The sequence below is a fragment of the Nomascus leucogenys genome, chromosome X (assembly GCF_006542625.1).
Source record: "Nomascus leucogenys isolate Asia chromosome X, Asia_NLE_v1, whole genome shotgun sequence".
Classification (NCBI taxonomy): Eukaryota; Metazoa; Chordata; class Mammalia; order Primates; family Hylobatidae; genus Nomascus; species Nomascus leucogenys.
In genome coordinates this window covers 64,471,453-64,497,245 of record NC_044406.1, presented here as the reverse complement: position 1 = coordinate 64,497,245, position 25,793 = coordinate 64,471,453, and the positions used below count along the sequence as shown (strand labels likewise).

The following is a 25,793-nucleotide window of genomic DNA, read 5'->3' as shown; positions in this document are numbered from 1 at the left end:
TACAAGCGTGAGCCACCGCGCCCGGCCTAAACAACGACATTTCTGAGTCTCTTCCTTAAAAACCCAAGTGTAGCCTCTGTTGCAATAACTATTTTAGTCAAAAAATAAGGTGAAAACAGAATTCAGTCAACTGAGAAGAAAAAAAAAAACTTTTGCTCAAAAAAAAGACAAGGTCTTAGGAGACCTTTTTCTCAAAAAAAAAAAAAACAGGCCGGGCGCGGTGGCTCACGCTTGTAATCCCAGCACTTTGGGAGGCCGAGGCGGGCGGATCACGAGGTCAGGCGATCGAGACTACGGTGAAACCCCGTCTCTACTAAAAAATACAAAAAAAAATTAGCCAGGCGTGGTGGCGGGCGCCTGTAGTCCCAGCTACTCGGAGAGGCTGAGGCGGGAGAATGGTGTGAACCCGGGAGGCGGAGCTTGCAGTGAGCCGAGATTGCGCCACTGCACTCCAGCCTGGGTGACAGAGCAAGACTCCGTCTCAAAAAAAAAAAAAAAAAAAAAAAAAACAACAACCCCAAAACATGAAGGCCTTTTAAATACAAACATGCCCACATGCACACATACACACACACATCTTGGATGTTAACCTTTTAATTAAGCCGACTTTTAACTAAACATTGAGCTCCTTTAAAAAAAATCTTTTAAAATCTTATTACCGTATTTCAGCTAGGACAAAATGCTGCTAAACTAACAATCATCACACAAATTGTATGATTTCTGGGCACTCTAAGTGTAAGCAGAATTTAACACCTGCTGGTTGTTAACGCTAACTTCAGTCGTTTAAAAAGAATTTTCAAGACAGAATCCCAAACCAGTTTCTTATATAATGATGGGTCTCAGGCTGTAGACTGCTCTCTACCGTCCTAGAAACAGGAAAAACGAAAACAAAACTCATCTTCCCTGTTAGAAGCGAGTTCAAACTCCATAAAGGAGTTACCTGCCTTCCATCGACATGGAGGCAGGAAAACTTGCTTTCCTTGTGTTGGAAGCAAGTGAAACTTCAAAAAAAGAGGAGTTGTAACAGCAAAATAAGCTTTAGATCTCGACCAAATTTTGAGAGATCAGGGATTCTGTGGAGGGGGTGCTCTCAGGCCTCAGCAAATTGTCCTGTTGGTTTGAGCCATCAAGTTAGCTCATGCTGGTACCAAGCACCAACAGGAGATTTGTCAAAGGTCAGGGGCATCTCCACTCAGAATCCACCCCACCTTGAGGTTACCAAGATGTGAACCCTGAAAATCTGAGACAGGTCTCAGTTAATTTAGAAAGTTTCCCTGAGCAATTCTTAGCTTGAAGGGGCCCAAGACATTTTCCTTTCGGACTGTCATACCTTTACTCCCTCACTCTATGTGTCTCTCAGCAGCTCTTTTCATTACTCCTTCAAAATATATCCTCTTATTCTAATTTACTTCGAAATTTCTACCTCAGTTTCAGGAACAAATGTATCTTTTCACATTCAGTTATCTCTTACTAAGCTGTTCTCACTCAAGCACTCTGAATCTCAGTTTATATCTACAGTGTGCAGCGTGGCAAAGCAACCATATGAAGAGTGAACAAGAGGCAATGAATAGGAAAGAGCTGTTTTTGACTATTTGGTATTATTTTCTGATTAAATCACCTAAATTGAAAAACAACAGGCCAGGCCTGGTGGCTCACGCCTGTAATCCCAGCACTTTGGGAGGCCGAGGCGGGTGGATCACCAGGTCAGGAGATCGAGATTGTCCTGGCTAACACGGTGAAACCCCGTCTCTACTAAAAATACAAAAAATTAGCCGGGCATGGTTGCAGGCGCCTGTAGTCCCAGCTACTGGGGAGGCTGAGGCAGGAGGATGGCCTGAACCCGGGAGGTGGAGCTTGCAGTGAGCAGAGATCCGCCACTGTACTCCAGACTGGGCGACAGAGCAAGCCTCCGTCTCAAAAAAAAAAAAAAGAAAAACAACAATAACAGACTTTCCAGTTGTATTAGTGCAGGGAAAAACAGGTAACAGAGTATTTTAAATATTCACAATTGCCTGAAGATAGTGTATCTTCACATTGCAATAATGTATGTTAGAGTATTACAAAAGTGTGGCATGTGGGTTGATTTTTCAGTATATCCTTCTTTAAATGTTTTTGTTCTTTTCAGGTGGATAAAGTAGAATCCTTCAAATATAGTCAGAGTACTAAGGATAGCCTCCATGCCAAGTACAACACCAAAACCTGTGCCACTGTAGTGGGTGATGATCAATGGGGACACCTGCAGTTGGATGCTACCTCTGTGTACCTGCTCTTCTTAGCCCAAATGACTGCCTCAGGTCAGTATAAGGATAGAAGTGCTGGGAGCCCCTGAGCATGGAGTCTGGGGTACTAATTAATATTCTTTTAAATTGAGAACCAGGAAGGCTGGGGTAGATCTTCATGAGACAGGTATTTTTTATTATTTATTAATCCTCAGATATCGTGAGATGGCAAAGAAGGGCTAGGGTTTATTGCTTGTTCTCATACAGTACAATGACAAGCCTGCCAGTTAGTATAAATACAAATTCAATCACCTACTTTATGCTACTCTTTATGAATATATTATAAACAAGGCATCTGTCTATAGGCATCTAAATTATATGAAGAAAATTAACTTAGGAATCAGAATCCAAATTTTTAAATTATTGAATACTATGTCCTTTTCAGATGGTTCTCAATTAATTTTAGATGCTTTACCTGAGAAAGGGAAATGTAAGAAACAACTTAATTTCCTTTTATTTCTCCTAAATTGGGGGAGGGCAATGTATCCGATTATACCTAGTTTATAAAAGTAATGGGACCTTTGCCAGAGCTTCCTAAACTAATGTACTTCTCAAAATACCATATTTTTGACATTTTAATTTCTTCATCTTCCAATCTGGTTATTGAGCTCCTTGGTACTAAGGGCATCCAGGGTGGGAATTCCCTCAAAATACTCTTCTTCTCCTTTTTAAATAGAAATAAATATTTGATGATAAACCTTTCCTTTATTTCCTCTAGAACACACAGTTCAGAAGCTGAATAGCCTTTTCTTAAAAGTATGAACTGGCTACCCAGATATGTCCTCCTGTTGTAGGGGAGGTTTCTTCCTGAATAAATGTATTTTTAGGTTTAATTTATTTAAATAGAATGACAACTATAACTCTATTTCTAATAATATTTTAATACTAATTCTGGAGTTTTGTCTACAAAGCAACAATGTCTGAATATCTCTTGTAGTTTTTCATTTTGAGCCCAGAATGCAAGCAGAAATGTATTAAAGAGGCTTATAGGAGACATAGCCATTCATTCAACAAATGTTTATTGATTCCCGACTTAACATTTGATTTTCAGCTCAGTCAGCTGAGTTTGATAGGTACTTGGAATAAGGTAGATATTATTTGATCAGGCCTTTGAGGAATAAGTAGAAATTTACAAATCAGAGAAGGGAAGGGAATAGCATGAATATAACATGGAAATTTGAAAGGTACTGGCCATCAAGGTAAGGCTGGATATCTTCTATGGTTAGAGTATAACATGCATCTGGAAAAATGACAAACTGTAAAACTAGAAGGTTGGGGCTAGCTATTCGAGGGCCTGTGTACCATGCTATATAGTTTGGAGTTTAGTCCGTAATCAGTAGTAAGTCATTCAAGGTAAATAATCAAGGAAGTTTCAGATGATTCACTTCAGTAGCAGGAAAATAGATTGGATAGGAAAGAAGATTAGGATGGCAGACTAGTTAGGAAGTTAGTGAAATACTTTAAGGCAAGATTGATATAGAATTTATGTAAGGCAGTTACCTTGAGAATGAAAGGGCATATGTGAGATATAAGTGGTAGTATGCCAGATCTTCATAGAGTATTTAGCAATGCTCTACACATTTTTGAATACACAAATCTCAACCTTGGTTAAAAGAGAGGCTTAGACAGAACCTGACTGCAACTTACAGAATGGGGGCAGGAGGGGCTCCATGGAACCTCCCCCAGCAAAACAACCATAAATGTTGAAAATTATTTTTTAAAAACCAGCCACTTACGTTATTGGAAATTGTCTGAAGGACATACAGCAAGTAGAGAAACATTTACTCCAGGAAATCTACCAAGTATTGATAAAAACAGTGAGGGAGTGTGGCATTTGAGTCTAAATCTACTCCCTCCTCCACCCCACCTCAGCATGGCAGAAGCAATATTCAAGGTGGTTACAGCCAAGAGCATCCCCAGCTAGTTCCCAGTTTAGAGACACTGTATCTCCCTGAGGGAGGTAAGGAGATACATCCTCTCCAGCTCCATGTTGCAGAAGCTAGTTCAGGCAAGAATAGCTGACAGGCCTGGAGCTCCCCTCCTCCCCAGGAAAAGGCAGGGTGAGAATGCTAGGCCCTGATTAACCTTGGCCCACTTCACTATTAGGGTGGAGGTTCCCCACCAGGAGGGATCAAAGGCTACCATCCTTTCCCAGCACTCAATTTGTAAAGCAGGGGTGTCACTCCAAAAGAAGTGGGCCACTGTTCTCACCACTAGCTCTGGAGCACTGGCACGGAAATTTTGCTGGGGAGAGAGGCAGGCTGTAAGGACACAAAGCTCTGTAGCTTTTCCCAAAGGAATTGACTTTATTTAACAGAGTGTGGAAAAGTTAAAGCCTAAAGGCAATCTCAAAAAACAATGGAGATTTGGGTTCTAAGCAATTAAAAGGAGGCTAGCAGCTCAATAAGAGCAAGAAGCTAAACCATATACTAGCTCAATGGCACATGGAACATTTTTCAGGATAGATTATATGGTGTACCATAAAACTAGCCTCAATCAATTTGAAAGATTTCAAAATCACACAAAGTATGTTCTATGACCAAAATGGAATGAAATTAGGAACAGAAAGAAACTTAGGAAACTCACAAATATATGGAAATTAAGCAATACACGCCTAAATGACCAATGAGTCAAATTTAGAAAATACTTTGAGCTAAATGAAAAAGAAAACACAACATACCAAAACTTACAGGAAGCAGAGAAAACAGTGCTTAGAGGGAAGTTTATACCTCTAAACACCAATGTAAAAAAAAAAAAAAAAAAAGAAAAATCAGTAACCTAACCTCCCACCTTAAGGCACTGGAAAAAGACAAGCAAACTAAACCCAAAGCAAAGAGAAAAGATGAAGTAATAAACATTACAGCAGAAATTAATGAAACAGAAAATGGAAAAAACAATAGAGAAAATCAACAAAACTAAAAGTTCATTCTTTAAAAAGATCAACAAAATTGATAAATCTTTAGCTACACTGACCAAGAGAAAAAGAGAGAATACTCAAATTACTAAAACTAGGAATAAAAGAGGGGACATCACTACAACCTTACAAAAATATAAAGAACTAAAGGGGAATACTATGGACAACTGGTTACCAACAAATTAGATAATTTTGATGAAATGGGAAAATTTCTTGAAAGACAAACTACTGAATCTGACTCAAGAAGCAAAGGAAATCTGAGTAGACTTACTACAATCAAAGAGAATTAGTAATATAAAATCTTTCCACAAAGAAGTAAGCCCGGGTGCAGATAGCTTTACTGATAAATCTACCAAATAAAGAAGAGTGAACACCAATTATTTACAAACACTTCCAAAAATAGAAGAGGTGACACTTGCAACCTCATTCTGTGAAGCCATTACTCTGATGCTAAAACCAGACAAAGATATCACAACAAAGTACAATTATAGATCAATATCTCTTATTAATATAGACATAAAAATAAACAAAATACTAGGTAACTGAATCCAGCAATATATTAACAAGTTTATATACCTTGACCAAACCATATACATTCCAGGAATGCAAGGTTGTTTTATTATCTGAAAATTAATGCAATACATCATGTCAATGGAATAAAGCACAAAGGTATATTATTGTCTCAGTAGACACAGAAAAACATTTGACAAATTCGACACCTTATCATGATAAATACTTACCAAATAAGGAATAGAGGAGAATTTTTTCAACCTGATAAATGGCATCTTTGAAAATTCACAGCTAGCATAACATTTGATGGTGAAAGAATGAATGCTTTTCCCCATAGATCAGAATAAGACAAGGACATCAACTCTTGCCACCAGTATCTAAAATTGTACTGGCAGTCTAGCAAGGGCAAATAGCCAATAAAAAGAAATAAAAGGCATCAGATAAATGAAGGAGTATAATTATCTCCATTTGCAGATGATATGTTCTTACATAGAGAAATCCTCAGGAATTCATTAAAACTCTAGAATAAACAAAGTTCAGCAAGGTAACAACGTACAAGATAGAAATGCAAAAATGAATTATATTTCTAAACAGTAGCAGTGAATAACCAAAATGAAATTTAAAAATAATTTCTATTAAAATAGGATCAAAAATGAGGAATAAATTTAACAAAAGAAATATAAAATTTGTACTTTGAAAGATACGAAACATTGTTGAAAGAAAGTAAAGATCTAAATAAATGGAAAGACATCTATGTTCAAGGATCAGAAGATTTATTGTTAAGGTGGCAACATTTCCCAAATTAATCTACAGATTCAGCATCAACTGACTTTGCAGAAATTGACAGGCTGTTTCTAAAATTTATATGGAAATTTAAAGGACCCAGAAGAGCTAAAACAATCTTAAAAAAGAAGAAAGTTGAAGGACTCAAATTTCCTAATTTCAAAACTTACTACAAAGCTATATTAATTAAAACAGTACAGATACTGGCATAAGTATAGACATGTAGCTCATTGGAATAGAATTGAGAGGTTAGAAATAAGCCATCACTTTATGCTCAGTTGATTTTTGACAAAGGTGCCAAGATAATTCAATGGGGAAAGAATAGTCTCTTCAACAAATGGTGCTGGGACAACTGTGTGTCCACATGCAAAAGAATGAAATTGGACTTCTTCCTCACACCATATATAAAAATTAACTCAAGGCTGGGCGTGGCGGCCCAAGCCTGTAATCCCAGCACTTAGGGAGGCTGAGGTGGCAGGATCACTTAAAGTCAGGAGTTTGAGACCAGCCTGGCCAACATGGCAAAACCCCGTCTCTACTAAAAATACAAAAATTAGCCAGGCGTGGTGGTGTGTTCCTGTAATCCCAGCTACTCAGGAGGCTGAGGCAGAAGAATCGCTTGAACCCAGGAGGTGGAGGTTACAGTGAGCCGAGATCACGCCATTGCACTCCAGCCTGGGCAACAGAATGAGACTCCATCTCAAACAGCTTAAACAACAGAAATTTATTTTCTCACAGTTCTGGAGGCTGGAAGTCCAAGAGCAAGGCTGGCAGGGTTGGTTTCTGGTGAGGCCTCTCATCTTGGCTTTCAGATGGCTACCCTTCCTGTGTTTTTACATGGCCTTTTCTCTATGTGCGTGCACTCCTGGTTTGTCTTCCTCTTCTTATAAGGACGGCAGCCCTATTGGGTTAGGGCCACCCTCATGACCTCATTTATCTTCTTAATTATCTCCTTGAAGTCCCTATCTCCAAATATAGTCATATTAGGGGTTAGGGCTTCAATATACAAATTTTTGAGGGGAGGACAAAATTCAATACATAACAAACACTTAGAGAAAAATATAGGAGTAAATGTTTCTGGCCTTGGGTTAAGAAAAAGCCTCTTAGATATGGCACCAAAAGCATAAGCTGCTGAAGAAAAAATAGATAAACTGGAATGTATCAAAATTAAGAACTTTTGTGCTTCAAAGGACCCCATCAAGAAAGTAAAAAAGCAACCAATAGTATAGAAGAAAATATTCACAAGTCATGTATCTGATAAGGTACTCGTAGCTAAAAGAACTCTCAGAACTTAATATAAAAGATAAATAACCTAATTAAAAATGGTCAAAGAATCAGAATTTACATTCCTCTAAAAAGATGTTCAGATAACCAATAAGTACATGAAAGGATAGTTAACATCATTAATTTTGAAAGAAATGCAGGTCCAAACCACTATGAGATACCACTTCACACTCATCAGGATGACTGTAATCAAAAAGACAGATAATAAGTGTTGCTGAGGCTGTGGAGAAATTGGAACCCTCATACACAGCTGGTGGAAATGTAAAATGGTGCAGCTGCTTTGGAAAAGAGTATGGTAGTCCCTTAAAAGTCTTAAAAAAGAGATACCATATGATCTAGCAGTTTCACTCCTAAGTATATATATACCCAAGAGAAATGAAAACATGTTCACTCAAAAGCTTATACATTAATGTTTATAGCACCATTACTTATGATAGCCATAAACGAAAATAACCCAAATGTTTATCAACTGATAATTGGATAAATAAAATATGATACATCTGCACAATGGAATTTTTAAATTTTTTTCATGTTACTGCTACCTCTCAAGATGGAATATATTGGGCAATAAAAAATGAATTATGGATACATGCCACAACACTGACAAACCTTGAAAATATTATGCTAAGTGAAAGAACTCAGACATAAAAGGCCACATATTGTATGATTCCATTTATATGAATGTCAGCTAAGGCAAATCATAGAGACAGGAAGTAGATTAGTGATTACTTAGGCTGGGGGGAACTGTAGAAGGGAAGTGGGGAGTGACTGCTAAGGGGCACAGGATTTCTTTTGGAGTGATGACAGTGTTCTAAAATTGATTGTGGTGATGGTCGCACAACTGTGCATACACTAAAAAACGTTGAATATATACTTCTTATGCATGCTTTTTACGTATCTCAATAAGGTTGTTTCTAAAAATGAGAGAAAGAGGCTTAATGTTATACAGATGAGTGCAGAATATAAGTGCAATAGACCACTGATTTAGCTCCATTTCTGGAGCCCTGTATGCCTTAGTATTCTTTATATAGTCACCTTTGGTCTAATCCAGCCCTATCTCATTTTATGTGTACTCACCTCTGCATTCTTTGTTCAACAAGCAGTGTCTCAGCTCTACAGGAGGCACAGGATCCAGAGGTCCTCCATTTATGACCTTTCCTCAAGAGGCTGATCCCTTTTCTGTGGTTAACAGAGGTGTTTAAAATCACTTAATAAATTTTCAAACATCTACTGTTCAATGCTGTTTAATACCGTTCAGAATACTATGTGAGATACTTTTAGTGGCTATGTGAGATACTTTTAGAAGATGCAGATATAAATAAGATATAGTTCTTTCCTTAAAATTAAAGTACACATTTGTCTATAATACAGAGTAAAAAAATAAGTTCATAAAAGTAAGAAAAACAAAATTCTGTGAATCACAAAATAGGAGAATCAATGATAGCATCACAGAGGACATAGCATTTGAGCTGAGCCTTGAAAGAACAGCAGGATTTCAAGATATGGAGAGAAGAAGGCCATTTACATGGAGAATATAATGAGCAAAAGGACATAAATGGTAGATATGTCTGGCATTTGTATGGTATAGCTGTGATGCAAGTCTAACATGAATAATACCAGTTTCATACTTTTGCCTTCTCTGTCTCTGCTCAATTGCATTGGCACACAAAGATGACAAGGTAAAGCTATGAAGCTGATGTCCCATGTCACTATCATCTTTTCTCTTTACCAGCGTCTTTCCAAGAAGTTAGTGTCATTACTGTTACAAGAAAAAACACACTTTGCCACTTTGCTACTGCAGCTTCCCTGTGCTGTGGATGCTATTTTGACAGCCATGGATCAGGAGGAGTTTGCAATCTGATAATACCAATCATATAGTTCTTTTTAATTATAAAGTTACACAGTTCCATGATTTAAAATATATGTTAATAGATCAAAGATTTAGATGTGGCCAGGTGCAGTGGCTCAAGCCTGTAATCCCAGCACTTTGGGAAGCTGAGGTGGGTGGATCACGAAGTCAGGAGTTCAAGACCAGCCTGGCCAATATGATTTTGTATCTACTAAACATACAAAAAAATTAGCCGGGCGTGGTGTTGGGCACCTGTAATCCCAGCTACTCAGGAGGCTGAAGCAGGAGAATCGCATGAACCCAGGAGGCAGAGGTTGCAGTAAGCCGAGATCATGCCATGGCACTCCAGCCTGGGCAACAGAGCGAGACTCCGTCTCGAAAAAGAAAAATTTTTCTGATAATAAAAAAATACTATAAAGTCCAAATTCCAACAAACTAGCAAAAATACTTGCAACCATATGATGTGCAAGAGACTAATTTCCTTAATATTCGTTAAAATATCAATAATAAAAAAAGTTTTTTTTTAAAGTTTAATGCTGAGCAAATACACACACACACACACACACACACACACACACACACACAATATGTTTGTGTGAACCACAGAAGAGGGGAAGCAATGACAACATCACAGAGGAGATAGCATTTGAGCTGGCCCTTGAAAGAACAGTGAGATTTCAAGATATGGGAAGGAAGGGAAGGCCATTTGAATGGAGATTATGAGCAAAAGGACATAAGTGGTAGAAATATGTGGCATTTGTATGGTATAGCTGTGATACAAATCTAAGATGAATAAGGCCAGTTTCATACTTCTGCCTTCTCTCAGCCTCTGATTTCTATTGAATTTTCAGTCTTTCTGGTACATACATATATATGTATGGTGACTCCTAATGGGTACAAGATTTCTTTTTGGAGCGATGAAATTGTTCTAAAATCAATTGCGGTGATGGTCGTACAACAGTGCATACGCTAAAAACCATTGAATATATACTTATAATGCATACTTATGTATCTCAATAAAGTTTTTAAAAATGACAGAATGAGGCTTAATATTATACAGATGGTGCATATATATATATATATATACATATATGTATATACCAAGACCATACATATACCATTTTATATATATATACTAAGACCATACATATACAAAGACTGGTATATGTATGTACCAGGAAGACCAGCAATTCAGTAAAAATCTGAAGGACATGACCAAACAGTTCATAGGAAAAGAAATATGAAATACAGGTAGCTTATAAATATATGAAAAGATTTACAACCTTACTCATGATAAAAAACTGGAAATTAAACTACAAGGAGGTTCTAGTTCTTATCCATTAAAGTGAGACAAAGATTAAAAATTTTTATTAAAATCTGTGTTTGCAAAGATGTAGGGAAACAGGCAGTTGGTGTTGGTATATAAACTGTAGAATTTCTTTGAAGAATAACTTGGAGATGATTATTAAAATTTAATATACATGATGAAGTATTTACAGGGAAGTGTACGGATATCTGCAGCTTATTCTGAAATGTATCAAAAAGGAAGATGGATAGATATATGATGAACAAAGTATACTAAAATGTTAATGGTGGAGTTCAGATGGTGAGTATACAGGGGTCCTCTGTAAAATTGTTTCATTTTTTTCTGTTTGAACGTGTTCATAATAAAACTTTGGAAAATAATATGCATGCGTCTTTGGGTCAGCAATTCTAAATATCTGCCCTGATGTACTGGCACATGTGCATAAAGATATATTTCCACAAATACTCATTGCAACATTGTAGTGATGAAAGATTTGATACAACCTAAATATCCTTCAGTAGGGAAGTGGTTACATGAGTAACCATTCAGTGAAATGTTCTGTAGCCATTAAAAAAATGAGACAGATGTATTTGAAATTATCTCCAAGTTACTTATATATGAAAAAGCAAAATGAAGTATAATATACAGTACTACCCTTTGTGTAATGTTTGTGCATGCATAATGTATCTCTGAAAGGGTACAGAAGAAACTGGTAAAACAGGTTTCTCCAGAGAGATTTGGCAGTGGTGAAGGTGATGTGGTTCTGGGTAGGAGGAAGACTCACTGGTTATCCTTCGGTACAGTTTGATTTTTTTCATGAAAGAGTATTACTAAGTGCTGACTTATGAAGGGCATGTTAGTTCTTAGAATTCTTTCTGAACTGGAATGGGTGTTCAGGATATTCACAGTGGAGTTCATTTGAAAGCTGACATTAAGAAACATTTGACAATCATTTTCCATCATGCTTCTAAGAATGTGAGAGGACTTTTTCCATTCTCAAGCCCTTTTAAGGAAGTTTTTTTCACCTAGATCTAATTGCTCTAGATATGCCCACTGTTCAGCAAACTAGAAATTCTTGGCTTTTTCTGGCTAACACAACTACATAGCTGGCACATGTACTCATTTCCATTAAACCAACACATCTGTTTTTGTGACAAATGCGAACAAAAATTGTTTTGTTTAAATAGAACAGCCTCCACCAAGTAAGTATGACAAGCTTAGAAGTTTAGTCTCTATAGCTAACCTGATGTTTACTTTTTCCTCCTGCTTGTTATAGACCGGAAAGGAAAAATTAGCTTCCTGATTTTTAAATTCTGAAATGATTTCTTAGTTTAGAATCAAGTAGTCCAAACCAAGTCTTTAATATGTAAACAGTAATATTTATTGTTATAAAAGAGGAGTATTAAAAGTTAACTGCTTAGTAAATTTTACATGTATAAAAACTTTTAGTGCTCAGGATTTAATAATTTTGTATAAAATTTTATGAAATATATCCTGCAGTTTTCTGATTTATTATGATTTTGCTTTTTAAGAAAACTTTAAATTACAAAAGTAGCACCTGTTTCTTGTAGAATACTGTAAAATTGCAAAAAATGTCCAGAAAAGATAAAATAAAACTACCTTGAATCTCACCACCAAAGATAACTGCTATTAACTAACATCCTCCTGGTATATATTTGTGTAGTTCTGTATGTTTGAGGGGGGAGATATAAAGAGAGGAGTTTTTAAGCAAAAATGGATCATATTATACATATTAGGAGTCAGTATAGCATCTTACCTCCTAATGAAACTGCATTCAGCATTCTCTGAAATGAAACTGAAATCAACAGTCAATTGAGTCCTCGTTCCACTATTTGTTAGTTATATGACCTTAGGAAAATTTTTAACTCCTTTAAGCCTCATGGAGAAAATAGAGGTGCTTACCTCTTAGGGTTGTTGTTGTAAAAATTAAATGGATAATTCATGTAAAACATTCTGTGTGTAAGTTATAATATCTTTGCATGGCTTACATTTAGAATAATTATCATTTTTACTTAAAAATGCAATTTAAGTCCTTTTTAAAATCATAATTTTATCTATTTCTTGCTTAGTATTTAGACCCCTTCCAGCTCAGTTTTGAAATATTTGTCTTTTATTCCCCAAGTGCTTAGGTTTGTACATTTAAGCATATTATAAATTAGTTACCTATAGAATCAGATGTTACTTTTTGGTAAAATCTGTAAATAACAGTTAAAATTATTCCATATTGAAATATGCTTATATCTTGCTTAGTTGGAGACTAGCCTAGGACTTGTTTGTGGTCTTGTTTTTATAGTTTAAGATCAAAGTGCCTTCCGTTGTTCCTAGGCAGGAGTAGGATTACTTGGGAGTAGTGAGATCACTTAGTCACTATGGCTGCCTATAAAGCTTATAGTGATAATTGACCAGTTCTGTATCTTTATTTCCTCTTTCCTCAGGACTCCATATCATCCACAGCCTAGATGAAGTCAATTTCATACAGAACCTTGTGTTTTACATTGAAGCTGCATATAAAACTGCTGTAAGTACTGATTTTAGAATGGATTTTAGACATATGATGTTTTTGTTTTCTAAATACTGGGCAACTCAGTTGTTTTCTTAATGCTGCTGCTCATAGTGAACCAACCTAAAAGGCTTCTGGCAGAAATTGTCTTTAGCCTCTTTCTTTATTAAGACCTGTCATCCTATGTCTTCTCTTCAAGGGGGTTACAGAGACAAGAGGGTCAGGATGCTATACTTTCATTCCTTTCAAACTCTGTGATATCTCATGGTATGTATTTGGCAATCTGGGCTAAATTGTGGTCTTATTTTAATGATTTAATGTCTTAAGAGCAAGATAGCTAGGTTGTATTGTGGGTCAGTTAGCTACTTACAAATAAAATTTAGTCATGTTTGTAATATTATCTGTAGGTGTTGATTCAGTGCTTACAATGCAAATAAGTTATTTTTCCTTACAACTACCATATGAGGTAGGTTTCTGTTAAATTATAATATAGTTAACATCTTCTCTGTATAAAATGTTAGACACTACACAGGAATGTGATTTTTTTCTTCTTCAGTCTAACATAGACAACTTTTCGTTGTTGTTCATTGAAGCTTTATTCATAATCTCCAAAACTGGAAATAACCCAAATATCTATCAACAAGTAAATGGATAAACAAACTGTGGTATATCCATAAAATAGAATACTACTCATCAATAAAAAGGAATGAACTGTTGATTCATGCATCAGTTGGTGAATCTCAAAGGCATTATGCTTAGTGAAAGAAGTTAGACAAAAAATGTACAGACTGTATGATTCTACTCACATAAAATTCTAGAAATCTATAGTGACAGAAAGCAGATCCATGATTGCCTCAGGAGAGGAGCAGAGGGAGAGATAAATTACAGAAGAGTATGAGGAGACTTTTGGAAATTTTACAAATATTCATTATTATGATGATAGTTTCACGCATGAAAACATATCAAAATTAATCAAGTTGTACAATTTAAATATGTGCAGTTTTTTTGTATATCATTTATACCTCCATAAAGATACAAAAGTTATTATTATTTGTTGAATCTGTGTTTCCGTTTCTTTTTCTGTTTTTCTCTGTCACCCAGGCTGAAGTGCAGTGGCACGATCATGGCTCACTGCAGCCTCAAACTCCCAGGCTCAGGTGATCCTCCCACCTCAGCCTCCTGAGTAGTTGCGACTAAAGGTATACGCCACCACATCTGGCTAATTTTTGTATTTTTTGTAGAGACGAGGTTTCGCTATGTTGCCCAGGCTGGTCTCAAACTCCTCGACTCAAGCAATTCACCCTCCTAGGCCTCTCAAAGTGCTGGGATTACAGGCATGAACCACCACACCTGGCCTGTTTTCCACTTCTTACTAACCACCCTCCTCCCTTGTGACCAACACATATTTTTTATTTCTGTTAATTGGACAGTTATCTTTTAAATATATTTAAATAAAAATTAGAAATTCATTTACCGTTTCTGGTGTACTTCTTTTCTTCATGTAGATTCAGATTTCCAACTGGCATTATTTCCTTCTGCCTGAAAAACTTTCTTTAAGATTTCTTCATTCTTCTAGTGATGAATTATTTCAGCTTTTGTATGCCTGAAGAAGTCTTTATTTCATCTTCATATTTGAAAAATATTTTCACTAGGTTTAGAATTTTATGATGGCAGATATTTTTGTCTTTCAGTACTTTAAAAATGTTGTTCCACTGTCTTCTTGCCTGTATTGTTTCTGATGACAAATTTGTTGTCAACCTTATGTTTGTTCCTCTACATGAATGTGCCTTTTCCTGCTGTCTGCTTTTAAAAGTTTCTTTTATGGCTGGACATGGTGGATTCATGCCTGTAATCCCAGCACTTTGGGAGGCCGAGGTGGGTGGATCACCTGAGGCCAGGAGTTCGAGACCAGCCTGACCAACATGGAGAAACCTTGTCTCTACTAAAATACAAAATTAGCTGGGCGTGGTGGCGCATGCCTGTAATCCCAGGTACTTGGGAGGCTGAGGCAGGAGAATTGCTTGAACCCTGGAGGCAGAAGTTGCAGTGAGCCAAGATCACACTGTTGCACTCCAGCCTGGGCAACAAGAGTGAGACTCCGTCTCAAAAAAAAAAAATTTCTTTTATTACTGACTTTAAACACTTTGATTATGATATCCCTTGGTGTCAATTTCTTCACATTTCTTCTGTTTAGGGTCCATTTAGCTCCATAGATCTGTGCATGTATCATTTTCATCCAAAGTTTTTGGCAATTATTTCTTCATATTGTTTTTATGTTCCCCCTCTTCCTTCGAGTATTCAATAACATGTGTATTAGGCTGTGTGATGTTGTCCCACAGCTCACAGATGTACTGTTTAGTTTTTTAATTCTTTTTTCCCTCTGTTTCATTTTGGATAGCTTCTATTACTATGCCTTCAACTTCACTAATCTTTTTATTTACAATGTCTAATTTGTCACTAATCCCACCCAATGTATTTTTCAGCTCATATACAGTTTTATCACTAAAAGTTGAATTTGAGTCTATTTTTCTATATTCCATGTATCTACTAAACTTTCTGAATGTATGGAATATAGTTATAATACATGCTTTAATGTCCTTGTCTGAGTATTCTAACATCTGTGTCAGTTCCGGGTTGGTTTCAGTTGATTGATTTGTCTCGTTATGGGCTATATTTTCCTGCTTCTTTGCATGCCTAGTAATTTTTTATTGGATGAAAGACATCATGAATCTTATCTCGTTGCATCCTAGATATTGTTGTATTCCTGTAAATATTCCCGAGCTTTGTTCAGGGACCTAGTTAATTCAGTTGAAAACAGTTTAATCCATTATTACTTTTAAAATGTGTTTTGTGGGACCAGAGTCATGTCTAGTCTGGGGCTAGTTATTCTCCACTACATAGGTAAGACACTTCTGAATACTCTACCCCATGCCCCCTGAATTATGAAGTTTTCTAGTCTGGCAAGTTGCAACAGGCACTATTTCTTGTCCTGTGTGAGCACTAGGTATTTTTTCCCTTTAATTCTTTGGATGGTTCTTTCCCTAGCCTCAAGTAGTTTTCTCGCTTACATGCATTCTTCATTATTCTGCTGAATATTTGAGGGGGACCCTCTGCAGATTTCTGTAGTTTTCTGTGTAGCTTTCTCTTCTCCGTTAGTCTGTCCTGCAAATTAGGGTTACCTTGGTGTATCTGTACTCAGCTCCATTTCTTCAACTCAGGGAGTCTGCCAGGCTCTGTTTAATTTTCTCCTCTCTGTATAGTGGCCTGGAAACTCTTACAACAGTAGGTTGGGACAGTCATAGGACTCATCCTATTTGCTGCCCTTTCTCAGAAATCACTGACCTTCATTATGTGATGTTCATTGTATTGAAAACCATTATGTTATAAATAGTTTTTTAGTTGTTGCAGGTGGGAAGGTAAATCTGGAACCTTGTTACTTCATATTCACCAGAAGCACAAACCTAACATAGATAATTTTATGCAAGCAGACATTATTTGTTGACTGATGGCTTTGCTTCTGACACCACAGGCCTGCTGTGGTTCAGTGCAGAAGTTAGGGTTCTTTGGCCTCTCCATTATATCCAATGATTATAACAGTAGAATTATTGATATTTCTGTATTTTCATACTCTAACCTTTGCTGTATAAACTAGAATGGAGCTGGGCCGGGGGACAGGTAAGGCCAGTCATGGGTTAAACGTGGCTTACCTTCCTGAAACTTCACTTTAACTCAGAGATTTGGCACGAAAAGTAATTAAAGGTAGATACAGAGATATAGATGTGTGTGGGAGGGTGTGTGTTTGTGTGCATGCACATAAACATGTGCACATGTCTGTTTCCAAGTTCCATTTAATGAGAGGGCCTAGAAGCAATGACACCTCAGTGATAATGACTGTACCCAGTGCCCAGGTCTTGGATTCTGACTATCATTTTCTGATCAAATAAACCAGGACTTCTTATGAAAGTGGTTGATTCCAGGGCTATGGCGGGGAAAATACGAGATAGGATCGGAGCATCTTACAGTGCCAAAAAATGAAGAAATGTTCAAAAAGGGAGTGTTTTGTTTTGTTATGTTTTGTTTTGAGACAGGGCCTCTCTTTGTCACCCAGGCTAGAATTCAGTGGCGCAATCATGGCTTACTTCAGCTTCACCCTCCTGGACTCAAGCTATCTTGCCACTTCATCCTCCCTAGTAGTTGGAACTATAGAAGCACCATCATGCCTGACTAATTAAAAAAAAAATTGTAGAAACCGGGTCTCACTGTGTTGCCCAGGCTGGTCTCAAACTCCTGGACTCAAGTGATCCTCCCACCTCAGCCTCCTAAACTGCTGGGATTGCAGGCAGGACCTACCATGTTCAACCATGCTCAAAAAGGAATAGGCATGTCAAAAGGTCACAGGAGCCAACCTGAAAGAATACCCAATGGCCAAAGCTGGAACAGTTTGAACAACAAAATAAATAGTGATAGTGTTTTATTATAAGCCAGAGAAAAACCTAAATATCTGTAAGTTCATAGCAATATAAATAACTGAATAAATAAATAAATAAATGGGAGAGAAAGGACAGCTCTTCCTTAGAGAAGAGTTGCAACTAATGGCTGTAGGAGTAATGAAGAGAAATGGAAAATCACCATTAAAGCACCACTGTAATAATTGTTTCTGGCAAGATCCATCAGTGGATGCTGAATTAGTGAGTTAATGTTTGAGAGAAACGAGATATTTGCATACTCCTAAAGTATCTCTCTCAAGATATTTATTGATTATAAAGGAAAAAATAGTAACAGTAGAATTGAGAAACCCAGCAGACATCACATTAACCAAGTGATGAGGGTTAATATCACCAGTAATAAGACGCATCAGCATTGTATATCCCTGCTATGATGCACTGAGAAGGACACAGCATAATGTCTGTAATACATATTCTTGCCTAAAATGCATATTCTCAGTCTAATCTAATGAGAAAACATTAAGCAAACCCAAATTGAGGGAAATCTACTAAATACCTGATCACTAATCTTCGAAGAGTGTCAAGGTCACAAAAGACAAGACTTGAGGAACTGTCACTGATTAGAAGAGACTTAAAGAAACATGACAAATGCAGCATGAAATTCTGGATTGGACCCTGGAATGTAAAAAGGCCATTGGTGGAAAAAGTGGTAAAATCCAAATAAAGTCCATAGTTTGGTTAATAGTATTGTGCCGATGTTAATTTCTTAGCTTTAACTATTACACTGTGGTTATGTTAGATGTTAACATCAGGGGAAGCTAAGTGAAAGGCATATGGGACCTCCTTGTAGTGTTTTTGCAACTTTTGTATAAATCTAAAGTTGTTCCAAAATAAAAAGTTTTTAAAAGTAATTTTAAAAGCTATATGATTCAGGGGATTTATAGAGCTCTGGCTAACAGGGTAGGCTTTGGAGTGAGATTCCTTGGATTCTAATCCTGGCTCTGTCACTTATTAGCTGTGTGACTTTGAGTGAGTCACTTAACTTCTCTTTGCATCATTCGTTTCATCATCTATAAAATGTAAGGATTAAGGAAGATAATGTAAAATGCATAAATTAGTGCGTGGTACATTGTCAGTACCAATAGAGAGTAAAATTAGAATGAATGTTTACAATAAAATATTGTGCTGCTATTTAGGCTCCATCTTCCAGATCTACTGGGTATTTGCTTTAATGAAAAATTTTGAGAAACACCTCTCCAGATAGAGTTATAGTTCTTAGCCCTCCTGATTAACTGTTGAGGAGTCTTCCAACGGCTTGGAGGCCCCAGTATAATTTAAAGCTATTGGCAAAGTAGCTGCAGGGGCCACCCCACTCATTAGCATCTCCTTAATAAGCATTGTGGGTATACATTTATATGGCAAGTTAGTTACTCCTAGTGTCTTTTATTCAAGGGTAAACACTTCCTGCATCTAGGAAGTATTTAGTAGTTATGACTTGCTAATTGTATATTGGTTATTTTATGCCAGGACTTTGGGATATGGGAACGTGGAGACAAGACCAACCAAGGGATCTCAGAGTTGAATGCCAGTTCAGTTGGAATGGCAAAGGTAATTTTCCTTTCTTGTTTGTACTAAGTATGGGATAAGGAAGTCTGATATCCCTTTGTCACAGATAAAACTTAATGTGAGTGTGGACCATAATCAAATTAATGATTATTTTAAACCACAGGCAACATTCAGATTCTCCTGTAGAACCATGGATATGTAGATGAAAACTTTCATAAGCTGCAGATTTGATATCCAACTGCTTTTGTGGCATGTCTCTACTTATATTATATGCCATAAGGACTTGAAAGGACTTAAATTGAACTTATCATCTCTACCATTACAAAAACAAGCAAAAGAAGGCTTTTATTCCTTCCATTTACCAGTTGACCAAGCTTTATATCAAGGAATCCTCTCTCAATCCTCTATCCTCTTTATTTTCCTCCATCCCCCAAATCATCATCATCATCATCATCATTAGCAGCAGCAGCATCACTGTTCAACTTGGCTCTACTTTTTCATCCTACCCACTCTTGTCTTCTCTGGAAACAAGAAGACATACAATAAGATAGCAGGAATAGGATCAAACATATCCATTATGAGAAATATGCATGATTTAGTCTCTCCTACTAATATGCAAAGATATAGATAGATTTTAAAAAATAAAAGGAAATCCAATATATGCTGTCTATAAGAGCTCTAATATAACAAAATGATACATAAAGGTTAAAAACAGAAGGATGAGCAAAATACAGTCTGACAAACATAAAAAAGAGCTAGGGTGACTATGTGAATGTCAAGTGAAGTAGAATTCAAAGTAAAGAATATTACATGGAACAGAGGACAAAGGGAGTCACAATAGAATTTTATTCTATTTTTATTTTATTTTATTTATTTACTTATTATTTTATTTATTTATTTTTATTTTTTATTTTTTTGAGACGGAGTCTCACCCTGTCGCCCAGGCTGGAGTGCAGTGGCACAATCTTGGCTCACTGCAACCTCCACCTCCTGGGTTCAAGAGATTCTCCTGCCTTATCTTCCTGAGTACCTGGGACTACAGGCATCTGCCACCATGCCCAGCTAATTTTTTTTTATTTTTTTTATTTTTAGTAGAGACAGGATTTTGCCATGTTGACCAGGCCAGTCTCGAACTCCTGACCTCAGGTGATCCATGTGCTTCAGCCTCCCAAAGTGCTGGGATTACAGGCGTGAGCCACTGTGCCTGGCCCAACAATCTCATAGTGCACTGAACAACATAACCAAACATCCTTCTATGTCATTTCACACAGACAAATTTAGTTTATTCTTTTCAGCTGCTATACAGTATTTAGTAATTGCTCCATTGACATAATTGTCTTTATTTTTTAATATTCTAGATAATGCTTTAGTGAAGATCCTTGTACATACATCCAGGTAAATTTACACAAATATTTTTATAGGAAAAATTCCTCAAAGTGGAACCCTTAGGTTAAGGGATGTATACTTTTAAATTGCCCTTCAGATATAAACAGACACTTCTCAAAAGAAGACATTTATGCAGCCAAAAGACACATGAAAAAATGCTCATCATCACTGGCCATCAGAGAAATGCAAATCAAAACCACAGTGAGATACCATCTCACACCAGTTAGAATGGCGATCATCAAAAAGTCAGGAAACAACAGGTGCTGGAGAGGATGTGGAGAAATAGGAACACTTTTACACTGTTGGTGGGAATGTAAACTAGTTCAACCATTGTGGAAGACAGTGTGGTGATTCCTCAGGGATCTAGAACTAGAAATACCATTTGACCCAGCCATCCCATTACTGGGTATATACCCAAAGGATTATAAATCATGCTGCTATAAAGACACATGCTGACGTATGTTTATTGCGGCACTATTCACAATAGCAAAGACTTGGAACCAACCCAAATGTCCAACAACGATAGACTGGATTAAGAAAATGTAGCACATATATACCATGGAATACTATGCAGCCATAAAAAATGATGAGTTCATGTCCTTTGTAGGGACATGGATGAAGCTGGAAACCATCATTCTCAGCAAACTATCACAAGGACAAAAAACCAAACACCTCATGTTCTCACTCATAGGTGGGAATTGAACAGTGAGAACACATGGACACAGGAAGGGGGAACATCACATACCAGGGCCTGTTGTGGGGTGGGGGGAGGAGGGAGGGATACATTAGGAGATATACCTAATGCTAAATGACGAGTTAATGGGTGCAGCACACCAATATGGCACATGTATACATATGTAACAAACCTGCACGTTGTGTACATGTACCCTAAAACTTAAAGTATAATAAAAAAAAATTTCAAATGAAAAAAAAAAATAAATTGCCCTTCAAAAATATTTCCACTAGTTTACACTTCCCCATCCTCATATGGTGGATATATGTCATTATATACCATAGATGTCATTTTTCTTTTCTTTTTTTTTTTAATCATATGCTGTTTCTTTCAGTGAATAAAAGCGTTTGACAGAGAAATACCTTTGGAAACAAACATTGAGAACATGTTATTACAACCTGTTTCTTTTTGCACTGTTACTTATTATTACAAATTTACATATAGAGCTTTTTTGCCATTTTTCTCAAACTCTCACTACCTGGATATTATCAATATTTTTGTATATTTGATTTAAAGTTTTTTTACCACTTAAACTTTTTTGCCTTTTATTTTGTGTTCATTTGTGACTTAGAGGAAAGTTATAATAATTGTACAAAGAATTCCTATATAGTACCCTTCACTCAAGTTCCCTACTTGTTCATATTTGCTTTATCTTTTTCTCTGATTAAATAAAACACACACACACACACACGCACACACAGAGTTATTTTTTTCTGAACCAACAGACAGTACATTGCAGACATGATGCCCCCATTACTCCTAAATATTTCAGTGTGAATTTCCTCAAGGACTCTTTTATAACCGTGATACAAGCATCAAAATCAGGAAATGAACACTGGCATTATACTGCCACCTAATTGATATAGCCCATTCAAATTTATTTAGTTGTCCCAATAATGTGATTTATAGCAAAAAAAAAAAATCCTTTTGATCCAGGATCCAGTCTAAGATAACATATTACATTTAATTGTAATGTCTCTTTAGGCTTCTTCAGTCTGGAACAGTGCCTCAGTCCTTACTTGTCTTTCATGACCTTAGCATTTTTGAAGAGTATAGGCCAGTTATTTTACAGAATGTTCCTCGATTTGATTTCTTGTGATATTTCCTCACAATTAGATTCAGGTTATGTGTTTTTGGCAAGAATACCACAGAGGTGATGCTGTGTCCTTAGTTTATCATCAGGAAGCACATGATGTGAATTTGTCCCATTACTGTTGATGTTATCTTTTATGACTTCATTAAGGTGGTATCTGCCAGGTTTCTCCACTGTAAATTTTCTGTTTTCCCTTTGTAATTGTTATGACTTGAATGTTTGTGGTCCCCCCTCACCAAAATTCATATTGAAATTTAATTACCAATGTAGTAGTATTGAGAGGTGGAGCCTTTAAGCCGTGACTGGATCATGAGAGTTCTTCCCTCATAAATGCATTAATCAATTCATAGATTAATGGATTAGTGAGTTATCATGGGAATGGGACTGGTGGCTTTATAAGAGAAGGAAGAGACTCTTGAGCTAGCACACTCAGGCCCCCTCATCATGTGATACCCCATTCCATCTCGGGACTCTGCAGAGTTTCTACCCACCAGAAGCCCTCACCAGATGGGGCCCCTTGACCTTGGACTTATCAGCATGATGAAGGGGAGCCAGGTGCTATTCCTCAAGACAATGGAAGAAAGACCCCAAGGCATTTCAGAGATCTTAGGTGCTGCCTTTTCCATCACAGGCCCAAAGGCCTAGGAGGGCAGAATAGTTTCAAGGGACAGGCCTGGGGTGTTCTTTATTGGCTGTGCCCAGGACTGCCTTGGAACTGTACTCCCGGCACCCCTGCTTCAGTGTTCACTCAGCTCGTGCCACTACTCCAAAAGGTCCGAGTGATAAACCTTGAAGGTATCCATGTGGTGTTAATTCTGCAGGCCCACAGAATGCAAGAGCTGCAGAAGCATGACAGTTTCCACCTGGATCTCAAAGGGTATATAAAACAGCTTCTGGGCCCAGGCAGAGACTCGTCACAGGGGTGGAACCACAACAGAGCCCCCGCTAGAGCAACACTGAAGCAGAAACATGGGGTTGCAGCTTCCACAGAGAGTTCCCACTAGGGCAGGACCACCACTGGAATGCCAGAACTGTAGTCACAGGCAGCATGCAAGGTCTGCATGGGAAAGCTTCAGGCACCAGACTGCAACCTATAGAAGCAGCTACCTGTGCTGCACCCATCAAAGCCATAGGGGCAGGGCTGCCTGAGGCCTTAGAGACCCAATCCCAACCCGAGCCAAAAGAGATTATTCTTCAGCTTTCAGATTTAATGTCTGCTATGCTGGGTTTAAGACTTGCTCTAAGCCTGTTACTCCTTTCTTTTTGCCTATTCCTCTCTTTTAGAATGGGAATATCTCTGTCTGTCTTATGCCTGTACCACCATTGTATCTTGAAAGTTGATAACTTGTTTTGATTTCAGACTCATAGATGAGATTTTGGACTTTTGAGTCTTATCCTTGGTGCTGGAATGAGTTAAGACTTTGAGGCCATGGGGTTAGAATGAATGTATTTATATGTGAGAAGGACATGAGTTTGGCGGGGTAAGGAGTAGTATAGTAAGGCAGTAATTAATGAGTATTTTGGGCCTGGCTAACTTCTACTTACCCTATAGGTCTCAATTTAGGTGTCATTTCTTCAGGGAAGACTTTCAAAACTGCCTTCTACCCCCAAGACTAAGTCAAGTCTGCCCTTTAATTGAGGAATTACAGATAACTAATAAATACTAGAAATAATATTCAATCTTATTAGCAATTTAATGCATGTGAATGCAACAGATACACCATTTTTTTTATCACATTAGGAAAAAATGTTAAGATAATACATTGTTTGCATTAAGGAAGGTATTGTCATATACTGCTAGTGATAGCTATGTTGGTACAACTTGCAAGAAAAGCAATTTAGCATTATGTCTTAAAAATTATTCATACTCTTTTACCCAGTGATTCTACTTCAGGGAATTGATGCTTACAAAATAACTCAAAATGAATACAAAGAGTTATTTTATTAGCTTGACAGCCATTACTGAGAGCCTACCGTATGCCATGGTTTGTGCTAGATATTAGTGAAGACATAATCCCTGATCTCAAGGAATTTATAATTTAGCAATAGATGTTTATCAAAGTTCTATTTCTAATAGCACAAAATTAAAGGCGACCTAAATTTCCAACAATTGGTAAATGGCTAAATATACTTTATTATAGCCATATGAGATAATAATATGTCAAAATAGTGTTTGTAATATGGAAAAATACTTATGCTATATTATTAATTGTAAAAAGTAGGATACCAGATGTGATCTCAACTGTACACAAATAGACATAGAAAAAACTAATAACATGTCAAAAATGTTAAAAGTGTTTGTTTTGGGTGATTTTCTTGCCCTCTGTACTTTACTGTGTTTTCAAAATATTCTATAAGGAGTGTGTTTTACTTTTATGATCAAAAATATATTTCGAAAAGTAAGAAATTAATAAATAAATTCTATTTTAAAAAACATAATATCTCATTTATATGTGGAATCTAAAAAAGTTGAACTCATAGAAGCAGAGAGTACAATGATGGTTAAGTATGATGCTTAACTTGATAATGCTACAAACTCCTTCTTAACTTTCTCTGAGACAATATGGGAGACAAAGAGAAACTCAGAATGCCTTGGGAATAAATAATGTTATTGTATTATATATTCTGTCAGACATATTCAAAAGTGACATCGTGTGTGTTGATAAGATACTGGGATATAGGGAGAAGAAATATATATCTTTCTAATGCTAAACTTGTCCTTTCCATTCTTGTTCCTCACAGGCAGCCCTGGAAGCATTAGATGAACTGGATCTGTTTGGTGTGAAAGGTGGGCCTCAATCAGTTATCCATGTGCTGGCTGATGAAGTACAACACTGCCAGGTAAGAGATTATGGAAAATGGAAATAGCAAATTTTATTCTTGCCCAGACTCAGATTTAAGCATGAGCTTTAGATTAAGGATAGCTGAATGAGAGACAGTGCATCATCTGATTAATTACCATGTACCAAAAATATATTTAGCAAGCACACTGTACTGAGATAAGCCAAATATAGCATGGGCTATAAAATAGATCATAGTCCTGTTCTCTAGCCAAAGGTTATAAAGGGATCCCACCATACTATGTGGAATTATCCACCAGTATCATATCAAAGGGATATGGTCT

General features: G+C 36.9%; 1 protein-coding gene across 3 annotated transcripts in view; it reads left to right on the top strand.

Annotated features, from left to right (window-relative positions):
- The window catches only part of PHKA1 (phosphorylase kinase regulatory subunit alpha 1), a 139,129-nt gene that overhangs the window by 17,239 nt on the left and 96,097 nt on the right, over positions 1-25,793 (top strand). For all 3 annotated transcript variants that reach the window (XM_003280876.3, XM_003280877.3, XM_003280875.3), the window contains exons 4-7: positions 2,126-2,294; positions 13,382-13,464; positions 19,419-19,499; positions 25,412-25,510. In XM_003280876.3, the coding sequence (XP_003280924.2) occupies positions 2,126-2,294; positions 13,382-13,464; positions 19,419-19,499; positions 25,412-25,510 (432 nt within the window). The remainder of the gene's footprint in view (positions 1-2,125; positions 2,295-13,381; positions 13,465-19,418; positions 19,500-25,411; positions 25,511-25,793) is intronic.